The following is a 20,717-nucleotide window of genomic DNA, read 5'->3' on the forward strand; positions in this document are numbered from 1 at the left end:
GATTTGGTTAGAGAGAAAGATATAATAGAGCAATAACCTCGCAGTGAAGTAAGGAAGATGATGAAAGAATGAGAAATTATTTCATCGTGTGTTGAGGAACATCACACTGATAAGGCAGTAGCTATGTAAACCACAAATTCGTTTAATAATAATGCTGCATCTCATTTTCGTCAAATTTTGAAGCTTAGTCAATGTTTTTAAACATTTTTTTTTGATAAAGAAAGCATACATTGTAAATAATAAATTAAGTTATTATAAATTTTTTGTGAGTATTTCGCTTCGGATTGGAAAGGTTGGAACCATGCAAGGTTACATTTTACATGGATTCCTATAGAAAATATTGTTTCTTATCACAGGTAACATTCTTGAACGACTTATCATGTTGCTTATTCTGAATGAATGGCAGTTTTATTCAAACGTAGCTATGTTCTTGTCTTTAGTTCTGCAGCTGTAGAGTCTTGTTGAATATTTCCTCCTCTACATATCTTGATTTGTCCGCTTTATTAATTAATGTTATTAGGAGAATTAAATACTGAAAGCTTTTGATATAAAGCTATGGCTTAATTCCTGTTGTAGTGAATTGAATACTTGATTTTTGTAGGTTTTAATAATGTTTTAATTAATTGTTAGAGTGTATTTTTATAGTTACAGATTAATCAATTTAGAAATTCATTTACCACAAGATTTATTGATTTTGGAATAAAAAAATTTATTCTCAAATGAATATTTTCCGTAGTGTTTTAGAGGAAAGTAACTTTTCTTATTTTAATTTATGAAATTTGAGCATTAATTAAAGTAAATCAATCATTTAATATTCTATGATGTTTTTTATTATTGTTCACTTACTTTTTTAAGAGAACACATGCTATCATATTCTAAATTCCGTCCTAAACTATGAAATATGATTTAGAAATTCGAGTCCATACGAAAACACAAATGTAAATTTATTTTTAAATTACGAATGTTCTTGAGCTTTAATTTTTTTATCGGTATAATATGCTTGTTTATTTTTCCATTTATTGATTTTCTGCGGTTTTATTGCCATATCTATTCATTGTTTCTGTTTCTTGCAATACGTATTCTTTCTTCAGCATTTACATTGTTGAAATCCTTTCAAATTTAATAGCTCATGGGACAAAATTATTCTTTGAAACTGTTCGAAAAGACAAGAATGTGTTCAAGGATTTTTTTTTTTACTTTCTGATTTAAATCACTCGCATGATTTTAAAGTTTCTCCCTATTATCTTTGAAAAAGAATGCAACATCTCTAGATGCCTGTCTTATATAACAAGCTTTCTTATGCGGTTTCGACATTCTTTTGGAAACAATAGCATACCTTTCCGTTGCCATATATCCTGGGAGGAATCAAGAGAAAATGTTCTCCCACTCTTTTCTGAGGTGTAGAAAAAACTTGACGAAAGCTTTCTGCTCGACGAAAAATATTTTGGCGGGAAAAGAACGGAATGTAATCCGAGATTACTGAGGGAAAAGGGAGGACGTCCCCCCTACTTTTCTCTCTTCGCTTCCTTTCGTTTCCAACCAGTTTTCTTCTGCGTGGCAGAGTTAAGATTTGATAAACGGTGGAAAAGGACGAGAGGACTCCACAGTGCCAATTCTGAAAAAGAACTCGCCAGGCGAAATTTTTCACCCAGACGAGATGACAGCCCCCAGAAAAGAAAATTGTTTCCTGGTTTTGGCTGAACTTCGTTTTCAAACTTATTTCCTGCGCAACTTACGGAACTAATTTACGAAGTCGTCTGCTCAGAAGGAATTCTAGTGTTCATCTCTCTCTGTCTTTTTTCCCCCGCCTTTTCTTCCGAATCCTTTGTTTCCGTCCCTTCTCACCCCTCCTAACTTTAAAAAAGGAAGCGCAAAAAAAAAAAAAAAAAAAAAAAAAAAAAACACCTTTTTAGTTCTTTCACTTTCTATCTGCAGCTTTCAATTCGTACCTTATAACGGATTAAATTAAAGTTCTTCTGGAAGACGGAACAACTGTCAATATACAGAAAATAAACGGAATTGTTTCCAGGAACAATTTGACAGGTGTATCGGCAGGAGTGGGATCACAATTCTGGAAGAACTTACTTTGCGTCAAGAATTATGATTTTAATTTTATTCAGAGAGATTGTAAGATGGAGGGATGGATTTTGAGTTATAAAAAAGCGTATTTTTTAAAAATAGATTGCTATTTTTTTATGAAATTGTTTGATGAAAAACTATTATAACATTTTGAAAAAGGCGATTTAATTTATAAATTTTTGGGTCAAATCGAAGTAACGTGGCATTTATATTAGCTTCTGATCCAAACAAACGGCGTAGCATTTTATTTAATTTAGCATTACAATTTACTTTAAGCCCATGAATTTTTTGAAGAGTTTTGTTGAATATCCTGTAAAAAGATATCAAATAAAAGAAAGGAGATATTTAACTATTTGTACTCGAAAAAGTAATTCGATGCACAATTATTCATCTAATGCATGGATTTTTTCCAAGACCTAATATATATAAATATTTTAAGTTAAATATAACCGAAAAATTAATCTACGTCATTTTACCACTAAGAGATTTTAAACAATCAGAATAAATAAATGATGCAAACGTGCAAATGATCAAATGATGCAAACGTCTGGAATGATGCCTGAGAGGAGACATTTGATTGTAAAATATAAATACTGACAGAAAAAGAGTGATCAAACATATCGGATTAGCCAAAATAGTCACAATTTTTGACTTCTTATTTTGTTTTGAGAAATGTTCCCAAATGTTCATTTTGCATACTGCATAGCTGCATTGTTTTTTTTTTCGAATAAGAATGTACGAGAATAATAATACGATTGTATTATAGTATAAGGCTCTTTTTTATGTATATTTACATTTAGTCTCAAAAAATTCCGTATCCCCGAAGAATGCCCATTTGTGATGGTTTGAATCCTTCTGGCAGCATGTCTAAACGTGGCGCCATTGTATAGCGTAGACTCTTTTTATGATGCATGACTGTCAGGTCACGAATAGACAAATATTTTCCTTTTGAGTCAGCAATCCATTGATGGTTGTTGTCATCCATTTCTAATGGTCGATCCGCGCTGACGGTTTTTCCTCCGTCCGTCTATTCACTTGTGTTATCTTACCCTGTTCGTCCTTTTCAGCTCATTCAAGGATCTAAATTGCGAAAGCTGTAAGATTTTTAACGCGTTGCTCTTTCATAATTCATTTTTTGCACGCGATGGAATAATGCTTTTTTCTTTTCATCTTTCATTTAAAAATTAAAATATGTTCTCTTTAAATCTATTGAATACTAAAGATCCGATTCTGATCTTTAATATCCGTTACGTTAAATACAATCTGCACATGGATTACTTTTCGACTGTAAGGTTGATGCTCATCTTGCAATCATCTTAACCTCTTAATCTACAAATTTACTTAACTTCCAAATTAGATGGCAGATCGCATTTGAGACATTTATTATTATTAAAATTCCTGTAATGATACACAGGATGTGAAGTAGTGCAGCGTTTTTAAGTGATTTTTACCTTTTAAATTATTTAATATTTTCACTTAATTGCCGATTTAAAGTTAAAAATTCAATAATTCGATGGGCGAGTTATATTCATTTTTGTATCTGAAGGGGTTACTAGGCTTTACTTTATAAGCATCATATAGAGATGCTAAGACTCCTCCTTTGATTAGGTCCTGCTCATTTCATTATTATTATTTTTTTTTTTTTGAGAAAAACTCTATTCCAATCTCCCGAAAGAAATTAAAATTTCTCTGCCTCTAGCCATATTCGTTCGCTTACATTTCACGTATGAGAAAAAAGAACAAATATTTTGCTCTTAAAGTAAGTAAAGAATGTCTTAAAGAAGTAAAAAATGATTAACCCTTATTTTTTAAAGTGCCTTTTGTATGAAGAAATGTTATAATGTATGTGAATGAAATGCATATAAAGTGTGACTAAACGCTTTGTATTAACAGGGATGAGTCTATTATTTTTACAACGTTCCCTCGTTCGGCAGGGAATGTCTGTTTTTTTCTAATATGTAAATAATTATCATTAGAGTAACAAAAATAATGTTTAATCATGATTCATTTGAAAATTCAGATTCTGAATTTTCTTATCCAATTCTATTCTGTACGTGGAATCTGATCATCGGATTATTTGGAGTCACGCGTCTTATTTTTAGTACTAAGAATTTTTGCGTGTGTGTGTAAGTTCGTATCTTCGATGTGAAATGAACAAATGTCTGCAATACCCTGATGCACTACCGGTCCCTACTCATTTATTTTCTCCGACACCTAGCTTGATTGAGGTGGAAATTATTAAATATCGGCAATTTTTCGAAAGATGACATTTAGGAAAAAAATGAGACACATTTTCGAAAGATAATTTTAAAAATTGTTGGGGTTTTTTTTTGCCTTTTTTTACAAATTTGTCAGTAGTTCTCTATTGTTTTTCCTTTAATATTCTTTGTAATAAATTATAAAAAAAACTTTTTATTCAGAAATTTCAAAATATTTCCTTTTGGTAAAGAAATGTTTCTAGGACAAACGCACGAAAAATTAAAACCAATAATAAATGAACTTGATTTCATTTTGCATGTATTTAAAAGTAAGTTAAAGCAATAAACAGTCCTGTGAAATCATTTCTATAATGGCTTGGAATGCCCTTTTATCTGTTATTAAGATTCTTTGCATAAGCCGATTTCACAACAACGCCATTATTTTTGTAATCTTTAATAGAGCTATATCGTTAAATTAAAACTTTTAAATATTTATTTACTTCAAAAACGATAAAAAATTAAAATTTTCAACTACAGCTTTTATTTTATTCATAGTAATTTTTTCTCTATTTAAAAAAATCGTCCGATTCTTTTTCTATTTTACGAGGAGAAAAGTGAAATGAGAAACTGTAAGTAAAGAGTATTTTCACGTCCTGTACTTCTGCGGAATTGCAAAGCTGTGAATGCTATCTGATAAAAGAAAGATCGGAATTTGTTTCTTATCCGATATCTGTTTCGTAATATGTAAGATTTTCCGATGAAATGAGTCATAAAAAATATTTCTAACGACCCCTTTTGCTTTATTACAGCTAAGATAGGATAATATTTTTTTACTATTTCTGATCATCTAAATCACAAAAAAGCTCTGAAATGAGGTGCTAATCAACAATGATGCTAAAGTATCTGAACGCGAATTGCTATTATTTGTCATAAAACACTTTTCTGCAATGAAGATATCAATACATAATCAAATTTATACGCAAATTGTCTAGAGAAATCTAAAAAAAATAATATGAAGGAAGAAATCTCAAAATCTCTTTTTCTTCAGATAATTTATATCGATTAAGGGAAATCGATTATAAAAAATCGATCCAAGGGGATTGCAAAAGTTATTCAACCTTTGATGAAAAATTCTGTTCTTGAAGTGCAAATTTTATCACAAATCATCGCTTTTCAGTAGAAGTGGAAAGCACTTCAAAGAGGAATTCAATTAAGGTAACTATTTTTATGAGATAAAATCGCTTTGCTGACGAAGCCACTTTACGCATAAAAAAATACCAGCAGAGAACTCTCTTCTTCTCTATGTTTTCATTCATAAAAAAAACATTTTTTTTTTTTTTATTAGAAGTTTGTGGGAAGGTCTGATAAGAAAAATGTTAAAATTTATTTTCTCCCATTCTTTTTAAAACTTAAAATGATAATAAGGGCAAGATTCGCTTTGGTTAAACGAATTGAAAACTGAATTTTTTTATAAGATGCTTATTTCTTTTTATCGAACTTTTTTGCAGTATTAATAATCAGAAAGTTTTAAAGTTTTTTTTTTTTTTATCTTTAAAGAAACTAAGCACAACTTTAAACTTAACTAAAGGAATAAAAAGAATGAAACGTGAAAACCACGTTATACTTAATTTCACTATACAGGAATTTTCATCGAATTTCCTGAGGCAGCGTAGTTTCCAGTAGGAATACTACTTTGAATGATATGAAGAGTTAAATTATATCTTGAGTAAATAAATACATTGCTGAAAAAATGACGAATTCTTGATTCTTATATAATACCTTTATCATGCTTTTAAAAAAAGAAAAGTTCTTTTTTTTAATTTTTTTTTTAATTATAATTCTTTAAAGTTAGAAAAAAATCGATTCTTCTGAGACCATTATTTTTGACCAAAACACTATTCCTAAATATTTAAAGCTAATCATCGGCAGCTTCAAGGAAGTGCCGTTTGTTCATTGGCAAACACTTTGCGAAATGTGAATTGAAAAGGTCATAAATAATCTAAAATTGTGAAATTCATGGCTTCGTCACTGATGGTCTGGTTTTAGATTTTCAAATGCGAAGTTTTTCTTGTTTAAAATGTTTCAAGCTTATTTTAAAATATTATTGAAGAAACTGCATACATATTTAGACATAATTATTTTTTGAAAGAAATTTATTTCAAACTCATTAACGTCTTTCCGAAGACTTTTCTCAATTTTAACAATTTATAAATCAGCTATTGCGCTACCATTTGCGTTAATAGCTTACATATTGATGTAAAAATGATTTTTTTAATAGTTGAATTCTGCATTTGAGAGTAACAAATTTAAGATGCATTTTGGAACTAGATATTTTAAACAATGGAATCAGCTTAGGTCCCTTGTGAAGAACGACCAAGTGCGCCGCTAAAGTGGGGCATCTCAGTTATTTAAAAAAAAAAAAAAACGAACTGTTGAGCTATTATATTATGGGAAACTAAAGATTCTAATCAAATAAAACTAGTAAAGTTTTTTGTGTGTAACTAAGGAAGTAATAGATAACATGTAGTATGATATCTTTTGTGGACTGATGGACTGGATCATAAAGAAAGCAGGCCATCCAATGAGTCATTGGACCTGTAAGTATCAACTGAATAAATAAGGAAATGTTTCTTTTATTTACAGAGACTGAAGCGACCTCTGGTAAGCGAACTTTCTTGCGAAGGAGAACGAGCACAAAAATCAATATGCGACGTCACCCCCACCAGACAAATTGAACCTCTGTCTTAATTTTCAGGTCTTCTGCGACATTGTTTTCAATCCCTGCCGTCTCCAGGTATCCAAAGTCCACCATCCGGCTCCGAAACCGCAGTAAGTAATTCTTCTTGGTTTTCTCCAAATCTTATCCTACAGAACCATGGCAATTTGCAAGAGATATCAATTGAGGAAAAGGAGATAAAACTAACCTGCTTTACGGCATTACCACCCCAGACAAAGAAACGATGGAATTATAGCTCCATCTTTAAAAAAAGGTTGACAAGAAGGTTCACATTGAAAATAAAATGACTAAGAAGAAAAATCAAAAAACGCTGCAATACTGTCATTCTTTACGCAATTTTGAATGATAACGCAATTACTATAGTATGGGGCACCATATCTTGAGTTGAAACTGATGAATGGAAATGGGAATACTAACCAACCGTTTTAGAAACTAACAAACCGCTCTTGTCACAACGTTTTCTCCAACGTCATATTCAACACTTACCAATACAAAATGCTAAGGAAAGTTGTCACCGCTCTTTGACAAATTGGAAGAGCACATGGTATGCATGCAACAAGGCATGATAATAACGGAAGAAGCTCCCAGCAAATTCGATTGGAAAAGTATCAGTTATGCAGACAGCATTTATCGCCAGCAAGGATTTATCATAGTATGCAGGAAAAGGAGCAAGAGACACTGACCTACATTAGTTTAGACCTAGTTTAGATCTAAGAGGACAGACTAGAAATTTTAGAAATAAAAAAACTTCCAAGAACTTTAGCTGCATATGGTATATCGGCTGCAAGGAAACAATCATCAGAACATGGAACGAGCTCAAGGACAAACCCCATATGAAAGCGCCATTCCATAACAACACTACAATGTGCTACGAACTATTCAGTGCATTTGGACTACAAGTATTAAAAGCTCCAACACAACTGCATGCAAAAGAAATAGACTTTTTAAAAACATTCGTAACAAAATTTGAAATTTGTGATCATTGTGGACCTTATTGAAGAAACCTATAGGCATTGGTGTAAATTTTAATATATTAACAATAAATGATAATTAATTATATTCTCCTTTTGGGATCATGTTTTCTTGTCCTGACATTGCTACAACAGAAATCAGAAAATATATATTTGATTCAGAAGATTTATTTTTAAAGATGAAAGATGGCGAAGGAGTGGATTATACAGTTGGAAAATTTGCAATTAACAAACAATAAAAAAATTTATCGTCTCTTTATTTAGAGCAGATGTTTCGGCTTCACAATGGTGGCCAAAATTGAGGACACTTTTGAAAATCTTTATATTTTCTAACTTTGTATGATTATAGAAAATGTTACGTTTAACAAACTGCAAGCTCTTACATATCATTTTAAAGAGAATTTAATGCTGATTTCAATACAAAAAGCAAAACTCAAATATTTCTAATACAAAAAAGGCTATTCTTACTTTAATGTGGAAAACAACACAATTATGAACTGGATTGTAATTTCTATCTTTCCTGACCAATCACTGTTTTTGTTCTGTGAGCCAAACAAATGTTAATAGCTGCCAGCAAGCGCTGATCATGTTTAAAGTTGGAACAGGTCATTATTGTGCTTTGTTCTGTAGAAAGAAGACTGTTTTTTATGTAATCAAATTACAAGTAGAAAAATTTGTTAAACTTTAATATTTAGTAGGAATTTCCGTAAGTATTTCTAATATTTAGTAAAGAAGCAATGGCATCAAATAAAAGAATATATTGGACACCTAGAAAGGGAACTACGAATATTGTGTTACAAGAATGTGGTCTTTCCTATGCTGAAATTGCAGGACATGTGGGCGATTTAGTGACTACATCTATAGTCGGAACGTTTTGTTTAAGATATCCGGAGACAAATTCAATAAAAACGAAAGCAGAAAAAGTCCGAAAAATATGCACCACATTTGTTAATGACAGAATAATAGAGAGACTGTGTCTCCAAGATAAAAAAAAAAATGTCATCAGCGGCCATCAGAAGTTAATTGAATGATGCTGGCGTTTCTGTCAGTTCAAGGACAATTAGGAGAAGATTATTAGATGTTGGACAAAAAGGCAGAATTCCTCGAAAAAAGCCTTATCACAGTTTATAGAAGTGCGTAGAAAGATTACAGTGGACAAAGGAACACATTAATTGGACAGATGATCAGTAGTTACAAATTATATGGAGTAATGAAATTATTGTTATTCGGTAATGATGAGCGAAAATATGTAAAGCGTAGAATATACGAAAAGCTACATCCGAACTGCATTCAAGCAACTATAAAGAACTTAGTATTATGACTTGGTCATGCATTCTAGCAGAGGGTATTAGTCGCTTTCATATTATCGATGGGACTCTAAATGCAAGAAAATACATTGACATTATTTAAGTATCAAAACTTATACCTTCCATTAGTGTTCTCTTATCAAAAACGTTATTTTTCAGCAGGATAGTTCCTTGTCACATAGCAAAAATATCGAAAGAATGGTTTAGTACAAAGAGCATTGAATTGTGATCATGACCAGGAAGCAGTCTTGATTTCAATCCTACTGAGAACTTATGGCACCGTTTGAAAACTGTTGTATGAATGAGGTGACCATTAAATAAAAGATAACTAATTGAAGCTATAATTGTTTTCTGGTATCATGTAATAACGAATGAAGAGCTTAAAACTCTCGTCAGCTGAATGAAACACCGATGTGAAGTTGTAATGAAAAATAAAGTCTACCCTACTTAGTACAGATAAATCACTGCAGTCATCAGCATCTAATGTGTCTCGCGAATTACTGTCGCTTAATTATTTTGTATTGCAAACATTCAAATTTTATTTTTGTATTAAAATCACTATTAAATTCTCTTTAAAATGATATACAAGACTTTGCATTTTGTGAAACGTAACATTTTCTATAAACATACAAAGTTAGAAAAAATAAAAATTTTCAAAAGTGTCCACAACTTTGGCCATCACTGCATATCTTTTTCAGGTGCTGAGTACTGGGAGTTAACTGTAAAATTTACTGGCCCTTCGGATAATACTGTTCCTCTGGCGCAAAATGGCTCGAGCTAAAAGATGGTGTTTCACGTTTTTGATAAAATATTGTTTCATTATTGAAAAAGGTTTATGTTAAAAAATTTTTGAATGGACTCCCGGCCCGACTGATGTTTAGTAACTTCTCACTTTAAAGCCACTCGATTGTCAGAGAAATAGAGTTTGCACGATGTTTTTATATTCAACAGATATCCCCATTCCCTCTTCAAAATTCTTCACTAAAATAGAACTAAAAATCTTAAAGGATCTAAAATAGAACTAAAAATCTTAAGCTTGATCTTAAAGGATCTAATTTGCAACAAATCGAATATTCTCTTGAAATCGCGTTTTTAATCCTCTGCATTCAAGTAATCATGGATTTTTTTTCTTTTTGCAAATCTTCTGGGCTTACATTTTTTAAGGTGAGCTGAATCAATGTGGGGGTTTCTATTAGATATCTCACCAAACAGAAGATAAATATTTTTTTTATTTATTTCATCACCTACAGTTTAAAAAAAATGTAAGAAAATCTGTTACATTTTCAATTGCTAATGCTAGATATTAAAAACAAATTATGTTCTTGTAACATTTTTTCGACTGTTGAAAAATAATTCAGAAAATCTTCCATTTCTGAAATGTTAATTTCAGATTAATGAATCAATAATTTATTTTCCGTACATTTTAAGAGCATTTTATTTAATCATCATTAAGGAATATTATCAAGAATGTTTTATAAAAATTCAATTCATTGTTTTGCTGGTTTTTGAGATTTTTTTTATATTTTTCTTGCAATTCAATTTTATTCATTGAAGAAAAAATAGTTAAGAATTAACTTTAAATGCTGCGTAAAAAATTTTAAATACGAAAAAAAAAAAAAAAAGGCATATGCAAAATTTAAAAAAAATGTATTTATTTCAGATTTGCAAATAACAGCTGTCTAGTGAAAACTCATCTAAATATTGTTTATATTCGAAAGACGCTGTTAATAAAGGTTGGATGACATTACACGAAGGGAAAAAAATCAATTATATTTACAATGCGGAGAATTTGGAAAGTAAATATTCAATATTCAAATATCTTTTGTTTGAAATAATTACTTTTGGCAAAAATGTGATGGAATCTCGCAATAAATTTAAAAATCCATTATTACTGCAAAGATAATTGATATTATTTAAATGAAATACATTGTTTGAAAATAACACCGCATTGTTTAAGGAAAATCCATTTCCATCAACAGACATTCAAAAATATTTTTTCTATGGGCATTTTCTTTTTCAAAAATGTATTATGTGATCGAAGTTTCAATACTCACGGAAGAACAATCCAGACTTATCTATTATTTTTCAGTCTATCAGAAATTCAATTAACTTAAACTACCGATATTTCCATCAAAGAAATTGCTTCGATATGCAAAACAATTCCACACACCCTTTCATGGAATAGAGGTGCGGGGGGGGGGGAGATGCAAGAAAAATTCGAGCTGACAACAACACCCTCTCAAAATAAACCCAAAAATAAATGGAATCTCTATCAGGTTGTTACAGGAGAACCCTGTATGCAGAGTGACCTAAATTTTTCTCTTGGGATTACGTTTTCTTCGCACATGTAATGAAAAAATCGAGTAAGAACAATCAATTTCAGACTTCATCACCGATCTCAGAAACAAAAGTAAACATATTACTCAATTATGCGTTGATGACACGAAGAATATTATTATTCCACATGCATATATCTATATAAAAAGAAAAGAAGCTTGAAACCTGAGACAGTGAGCGGGGTTGTTTATTCTTTCGGAACGATAAGCAAGCGTGGAATAAAAGGCATGGAGAGAACGAACGATTTAAAGTAATAATAATAAAGATGGTATGTGTGGGGTGGGGGAATTATCAACGCATGATAAATGCAGACTCGCCAATGGATAACCGAGTACAAGGTTGATTGAATGTTCCGAACATGATTCATACCTGCATATTTGCATAATATTACAGTTCCCCAATGCCATGACTTGAGAAGATGCATCGAACCTTCATTGGGCCGTGTTTTGTTTAAAAAAAATCTTGAAGTTTCCATGTTCCGCTCCTGACACTCTTTTTTTCCGTGTGCTCTTAAGAAGCATTCAACAAATATTTATGTCCAGTTACAGTGACAAGTTGATATTAATCAAACGAAGTGTTACTTTTCCCCTTTCACTGCAAAGGATTTTTCATTTCGCTGCTGGTAGTGAATAATTCTTTAACCTCTTCATTATGGCAATGATGAATAAATCACCCACCTTCTGGTACAGCAAAAGCGCAAGTTTTGACTTCTGTTGTTTAATATTTCTATGGCTGATAATATGCACTGTTTTTGATATTATCCTGATTTTTGACGATAGTTTTTCTGTCTTGTTCAGCCTAAGGATATAATGGCTCCGTCGACTGTTGTTATTCTTTAATTTTCGTTAAATCTCACTCAGTCACGTCGCTTCAATTAAGCCTACAGGGATGTTGCTGAAATTATTTTAAATTCTTGTTTTTCGTTTTCTTTAAATCCTGTTTGGTTATTTTTCCACCTTAGAAGTTCAGCAAACGAAGGGGAAAAAAACCCTAAGGAAACAAAGTGAACAAAAAATGAGTCAACAAGGAGATGCATATAAGTAGTTGTGAGTGGTCTCCAAATAATGCTCGAATGCAATAAATCTTAATTTATGTGACTGGCACTCTTTATTGCCTCACTTTTCTTTTAAAGGGAATTGGTGTTACGTTTCTCTATTTATTTTCGTAAGAAGTTTACTTCTGGATATAGATCAATTGTCGCACTATTGAATAACAAATTATTTGCACACATATCGATTTCAGTCGGTCGACATTTTGTCTGCGACACGCCGTATCAAATTTCAAGCATTGCACGAATAAAAAAAGGGAAATATAAGGCGGAATTTTTATATTTTTTAACGTCATTTAAGTTAAATTTAATCATACCAACATAATTATGAATTAAATGCGTTTTGTACTAAATGTTCAAACTCTTTCAATTCAATTCAGTTCTTTTTCAAACTCTTTTAATAAATAATAATTAATGAGAATGACATATTTTTTAGCACGTAATCATTAGCGCAATGGCTGGGAGTTGAAGCAAAAGTTCGTCTATTTTCAATGCATAGGGGCTTTATTTTTGAAAAAATTTTAATCTATTTAAGCTCAAATGCTGTACAATGGAGCATCACTGAGAGGCATTTGGTTCATATCGTGTAAAATTTCAGGCAAATATTTTTAATAAAATTTCAATTATTTTACACCATATTGTTTTGTAAAAGAGTAAAGAAAAAAAAATTCTTCGGAAAATTAAAAAAATTACGCATCAAATGAATCAAAATACCTTTTATTACTATTAAAGAAAGATAAAAAAAATCAAAAAAATGAAATATGTAAAACCTTAAAAGTGCTATTATTAACAAATTTCGCTTTAGGGAAACAAGTTCAATGGTATGGTACTATTATACATAAAAAAATGTATTAAAAATAATTGTAACGTAATTGTGAATTGTTCAGAAATGAAAGATAATTTTATCTTTTCTATTTCATAAAAAGTGTTAAATTGAAAAATTAGATTAAATTTAAAATTATTGGTTTCAAAGCGTTTTTGTCATTCAGTAAATACTGATGAAAGCAATTGAAAGTAAATAAATATATATCAAAATCAATAATAAACCGTAATTATTATTAATAAAAATAACGATGTGAGGATAGAAAGTATGCAATATAGTTTTATAAAGTAGTGATTGACAAGTAAAATATTTCCTTAAAAAAAGCAATTAACTTTTAGAGATTGTTAAATACTTCAGAGCAATGCTCTTTTAATAATTTTCATCTATTATTTATCTATTCCCCAGGGGGGCATCTCGAAATGAGGATGAGATGTTTCTGGCATGCGGATTGGATCTCGCCACACTGGAGGATGCACGAAAAGGTGGGGGCCTGGCTCTTGTCATCGATGACGGAGCCTTAGTGAAGGGTTGTAGTGTGGCCGATGATGACCCTTAGAACTCAACCGCAGTTCCCACCAGTCTTGCTGTTGCGGCGGTCCGGTCATTCAGTATTTATTATCCGTGTGCCATCGGGCGGGTTGGAAAGTCAGTGATATGACTATTCTTTATCTATAATAACTTTTAACATATCATTAAAACATTTTCTGTTTATAAATAACCTTTTCATTATTAAAATAATAATATCAGTAACGTATTTTACGAATTCCTCCATAATGTTTAAGAAATCATATGCAATATGCCTTCCCACCAAGGAAATAACAATTTAAGGCTATGATTAAAAGATGCTGTTTAGTAAATTTAAAAAAAATATATTCATTAAAACCTTACTACTTTACTTTCTTATGAAAAGAAGAAGGATATAACAACAATTCGGATTGCCGATCGAAATCAACGCAATGAATGTTTAAATTATTTCCTCTCCTAGAGTCTTTAGAATTAGGGTGCTTTAAAGTATTATCTGATTACATCGGTCATTGGAAAAACCAACAGCCAGTGAGTAGGTGACCGATATTTCCAAACGCCCACTTTCTTTCGTGCAACTCTAAAAGAATTCGATCGATCTACCGAAATACTGTATGTGCGAGGGGCCTTAAAGGTTTCAAAATGTATGTATGTATTTTATCTTATGCATCCTATGACTATAAAAATGCCCGGTAAATTCTTTGAGTAAAATTGCTTTACAAGAGCAATTATGAAATCTTTTAGATAGTCTATATAAATTTGCTGCAATCACGTAATGCTGGTGATTTAATGTTTCAAAAATAAGTTTTTGAGATGCGTTGTGAAAATGCGCTACTTGATGGAGAAACGCAGAAAGTTATTTTCCCTAGCACAGAATTTACGTATAAATAGTTTTCTCTGGTATTCTCTGGCATTTCAGTATTATGGAAATTGTTACAATTTTTTCTCGCTCTTTCGATACCTTTTTTTCAATATTTGTCGTGAAGCTTTAGAGGTGAAGTTCCATTCATCAGATACTATTTTTTAGTCTGCACTTTCTCTCGTGATATTGTTATTATTTGCAAACTTTGGGAATATATAAAAATTATTCTCATGTGAGTTACTTTTTGTAATCCTGTTTTCTAAGAGAGAAAGTTATTCAACTTTTGTATCTGGGAAATAACTCAGTTGAATAATAAGCAAATTTAATATCAAAAAGAAATATCGCACGCTAAACCATTTTCACACTGGAAAGCTATTGATGTTTTATTTTTTGGCAATATGTGGGCAAAATACGGTTGTAGCTGTCTAGCCTGCATGCTTTTATGAATAAAAAAAGAAACACAAAATATAATATTACTAATGCATTTGTTTGCTACTCTTTTAATAATGTATTAAATAAAAATAGGATGTAATTGGTTTGGTGTGTAACATTTTATGTCTGAAAAAATCAAGATAAATTAATTTATGCAATCAAATGACAGTTTTGTCCGCTAGCATGTTATGCATTTTTCTTACTTCATTCACTTGGAAAAACGCGATTTTGTTAGGAACAGACATTTATTTTGTAAGAATCAAACTTGACTTGCATAGCTATCAGAATGCGATTAATATCTGAAAGAAGTAAGGATCGTCTAACAAGGCCAACTAATAGAGTGGCCTTGTCTTGACCGTAGAAAATGCGTCTGACGTTTGGTGATGAAATGCAGAGATTTCATTTATTATCATTAGAGACATGAATAATAATCTAGAAATTGCAAGTATTTAAAATTACAGATTATTCAAAATAATTGCACCGATTATAAAAGGCTGTAACTTTCTGGCAAAAAATATAAGATGTAAAATTCTGGGCTCAATAGAGAAACGAAAATTCGTTGCCATGGTTTATTCTTGTGACCCGTGTGTCTAATGAAATGCTCCTTTTCTTTGCTATCTCTTAACTGTAGTAGAAAAGGGGTGAAATACTGACAATGCGTGAAAACTAATTATACAATTGGAGTAGGTCACGGGCTGAAGCCTATTCTCATCCATCGTTCAATAGCCACTAGCTAAACTTTCTTGCGTTTTCATTTTCCTTTAATGTGCCGTAAATTCAGCCTTCATTCCTCGATTGCATGTGGGTATAGATACGCATAGAATGTATTTCACAGGTGAATGAAACGAGCTACCGCATGAATGTTGCCTCTGTGGCCGAAAGATGTCACAAAAGGCAATTATCATGTACCTGAATAAAGTTGTAAGCATCCTTCTGTCTTATGTCCAACTTATTCCTCCCCCTGCCGTAGTTTACAAAAAAGTTGTAGTGATTCCTAATCGGTGCAATATTTAAATTTTTCTGTTTACAGAACTTTAAAAAAATAACTCCATTGTGTAATAAGCTTAGTCATCGAAGGATAACTCGGATTTCTGCAAATATAATTAATGAGCACTCATTTGTTAAATAATTTTGTTACACATTTATTTTTGTGTTAACATTCTTCTATTTTTAATGAAAGCGATCATTTATTTATAAAATAATATTTTGTTCTCTAACCGAATCTCGAATATGAGTCCACTTAGTGAATAGCTAGATTCTTGATTCCTTGAATCTCATATAAAGAGAAGGCATTGGGTGACGGTTTCTTTCTTCAAAACGAGATATCTGTAGAGGATGATCTGCTGTTCGAGTTATTTTGTTGGAAATGTGAATTCGGTTTTCTGTTACGTCATTTCGCGCACTAGAGATTTGTTCGAAGTACATGCTTAAAATGTTTTCTAATTTGATGCGTATTTATTTCTGTTACAGAGAAAAAAAATATCAATTTGAACAATGGCAGCCCAATTTTACTCCTAGTTATTATTTGAAAATGTTGTATGGATAATTTTGTAAAAACAGCAGTTTCGCCATACTATACCTTCAATACCTTCGCTTAAAATGACGAACAACCTGCTACTAGGAGTAAGTATTAAGTAATTTAAAATGTAAATGTCGCTTGAAAACGCATCCTTATCTCAAATGCTCTTATACGTATTAAAATAATAGTAAATATCTGAAATATATTGCGCTATCTAATTATGAAGTTAAGTATATTTATATGTCAAGAGGTAAATAACTTAAATTCTCAAAAATTTGCGAACTTTTTAATTTTTAAGATACAATTAATAAACATAAATCAGTTTAAATAGAATTGCTGATACTTTTTTAAAGAAAAGGTACTTCAGAAAAGCATTTTTTTTAGAAAAACTGATACATTTTTATTATTTCATGCAGAAAGATATAGAGTTTTTCATACTACGCAATATTAATATTTTTTCAGCATCATTATATTGTGATGTATAAAAGGCAATATTTTCATTTAGGTCTTGATGATTGATTTTTAGAAAAGATCAATTATGACTCAGTCTGTGAAGTGAGGAGAACAGTATGGAAATACGGAATCTCTCGCGAACTTGTGCACATAAATTCAAACATGCCGAAACGAAAACATGTCATTTATTGTATAAATGAAAATGGCAATACACACTTTTAATACACTAGAGATTTTTTACATAACTTTTCGTGCTGAATGCACATAGAAATCTGATCATCGATTTAGCATAAATTTATTATTGAACAGATATCAGAAAACAGTGAAGGATCCTTTGCATGATCTGAGTATTGAGGAAGACATACGATTTTAATTATTTAAAACTACAGTTTTTTCGCTCACGAGAACACCAAACAGTACACAGAAGTAACACTTATACAGAAACAAAGAAATCCATATGAAGGATAATAACAGGATATCAATCACTTGAATTTTAAAAATAATTCGCAGTTCTGCAAATTCAGATTATCAGCATGCGCCAGAAGTCTCATTCCTAGCTTGACAATTTCGGGAAGGAATGGGTTTCAAAATTTATATACGTTCAAGAAAATAATGGTGACGTACAAAGCAGCATTGTTTTTAAAAAACTTCAGCCATGGTTAACTAATAGGAGATGTTTGAAATAAGCTGAAATCTCTACTCTTTGCGTGACCGAAACATCTTCCTATTTTTTCCCCGTGTTCACCCAATTTTATTCTTAACTAAGCAACTCACATTAAAAGAACCAGATTAGTTAGATTCAAATTTTTTTTAATGAGTGGGAACAAATTTTCTCAGTGTTTATCACATAGGATCTCTTAGACACACGATCGAGTTCTCGAACTCCTGCAAGTCACACCGTCTATGCAATTAGATGGCATTTTCTCTATTACAGTTCAGAAACAGAGCAGAAGGGCCATCTAATGAGATGAGAAGATGGCAGTGGATGAATTAAGCTACTTGCAGTAGATGGATGAGCTGCAAAATTTAAAAATACGAACAGGCTGATAATCTCGACGCAGAATTAGAATAATTCGATATCGACCTTCTACTAAACTGAAAAGCATACATCGATGTATAAAGAATGAAAAGCGTACATCAATGCATGAAACATTCACTGAATCTCTTTTTTTCAAGAATATATAAAAAAAGATGTTATTTCGAATATAATTAACACCAACATAACTAACTTTTGTCTAATAATAAGAGACTAAATCATTTAATCAGTCTGAAAGGGAAAAGTAATCTAATCAGAATTACCGATGGAATATTCGCAACTTATCACAAAAACGGAGATAACTGAAAAGAAAGTGTAAATTTCAAGAATCAATTATTTACATTTACAATGTTTTCAAACGTATTAAAAGTTTCAGGATATAATTCCCCTCTCTTATGAGATTGACGTTTTTTTCTCATGCAAAACATAACATTTAACTACAATCTAATCGCTTAGCACATAATTAACATGCATATGTGTGTTATACATTCTAAAGATATTATGGAAAGATTAAGCTCCTGCGTATGAAAACCTTATTTGATATAAGAAAAGAAAATTTAGTTTGTGAGTCGGCTACTGGGATCGAAACAAATTTACATAGTTTATAAGATTATTCACTTTTAATTTGTATACATTTGAATTAAAGCATCCAATGAAGACAAACACGCATTAAACATGGGCTATCTTTTCATTGTTTCAAATTTATCTCTATATCAATGAAGAGTTTGTTTTTAATTTCAGGGGTTTTGAGCGATAAGATATCGAACAGAAATGTGCAATGATTTGTCATGATCATGTGGCATCATTAGAAAGTGCCTGCTTTACTTGATATCTGAAATTTTACAAGTAACCACATTTTCTACTATATGCTAATAATTTATTAATATTAAATTATGGATCTAATTCATACAAATAAAAATAATTTAAATATTTTTTAATGAATAAAATAAAATGTATTGATTCTTTCCTTTCTGATCATCCAAATGCGTCTAGCATCACAGCCGAAGTTTGCATTGATTAATCGCATTCTGTTTGCGCATTTATAGTAAGCAGGTAATGTTAACCACATCCATTTGTGAACGTTTATGTTGCTGCTGTCAATTCACACACTGGAGACATGTTTTGGCCAGTAGGATGCTGTCTGCACCCTCTAGCGTTAATTTCAAAATCAACATTCACTCATTCTGTTTCAATTAAGGAACAGATAATCTTCAAGATTGTTTGGAGCGAATGTCCCGCATTCTGTACCTATCTTGATCGAAATCTCTGCACACAGATTCCTGTATCTGGCAATGGCCTTCCCTATGTGCCAGGAAGAGACGACCGTTGTCACACATGCAAACTTGGAATACATCTTGATTTTTCTTATCCTTCGTGTGCCTGGCTGTTTTGAGATTCTTCATTTCTAATCTACTGCTGTCAATAACTACCTGAAAAAAACATAAAGCATAAAAGAAAAATTCTATTGTGAATGGTAATCACATTTTATATCTGCAGATTCTTCATCTGATAGAATTCTAGGAAGGCTCTATTCGTTCTGTATGAGTGATGTCAGGAATTGTAAAAACACGTTTAATTAAATTTTGCAAACCTGTCTTTAAGGAACATAAATATTTGTCATGGTCTCTTTGATCAGGCAATTCTTCTATTAGGTAAAGAATTAAAGATCTTACAAACTATTGAAAAAGTATTAGATTGGGTTTCATTAAAGTTTCAACACTGCTAAAACAGCAACTACACCACGCAGTATTACGAAACAGTAACAATTGAATGCTTTTATTTTTTCGAAATATTTTGCTTTTATTCAATATCTTTAATTCAAAATTTGAAGAAATGCTTTCCACTCATAGATTTAATTTCAAGAATATACAGGAAACAGAAAATAAATCTTACAGTTACTAGAAAGTAAGAAAAAAAAATCTTTTCAAGAAGCTTAAACAGAAACAAGTTTTCTGTAAATTGAAACACAAGATCGGATTTCGGATTATGAGATTATTTTCTTTTTCTAACTCTAGCTAGGTTTCGAAACTAGATTTCTCTATAAAAAAAAGTTTGAAAAGAATAAAAACAAACAAACAAAAAAGTTTGGCAAAATTGGTGTGTTATGAACTCAAAAATATCGTATTATTATAGAGTATTCAGTATTTTTTGGAAGATGAACACAAACTGAGACTGATAATAAATTCTCAAAATTCTCTTTTTCTCTTTAGATTGAGTTAAAAAATAATTCTATGCTTAGTAGATAAATACGATTAGAATAATAATCAGATTAATTATTATGCATTAATTATAGTAAAGCAGATAAGTTATATAGATCAAATTAACTGTTGAATGTAAATTAACGAATAAAAAGTATCCAATATTAGAATAAAAATACTTTATTTACATTAAAA

General features: G+C 31.0%; 1 protein-coding gene across 1 annotated transcript in view; it reads right to left on the minus strand.

The window, feature by feature from the left end:
- Nucleotides 1–17,505: 17,505 nt before the first annotated feature.
- Nucleotides 17,506–20,717, minus strand: part of LOC129963462 (delta-sarcoglycan-like) — a 93,185-nt gene continuing 89,973 nt past the window's right edge. Inside the window, exon 8 of the mRNA XM_056077859.1 lies at nt 17,506–19,754. Coding sequence (XP_055933834.1) covers nt 19,536–19,754 — 219 coding nt within the window. The 3' untranslated portion in view covers nt 17,506–19,535. The remainder of the gene's footprint in view (nt 19,755–20,717) is intronic.

Source organism: Argiope bruennichi, chromosome 3 (genome assembly GCF_947563725.1).
Source record: "Argiope bruennichi chromosome 3, qqArgBrue1.1, whole genome shotgun sequence".
NCBI lineage: Eukaryota > Metazoa > Arthropoda > Arachnida > Araneae > Araneidae > Argiope > Argiope bruennichi.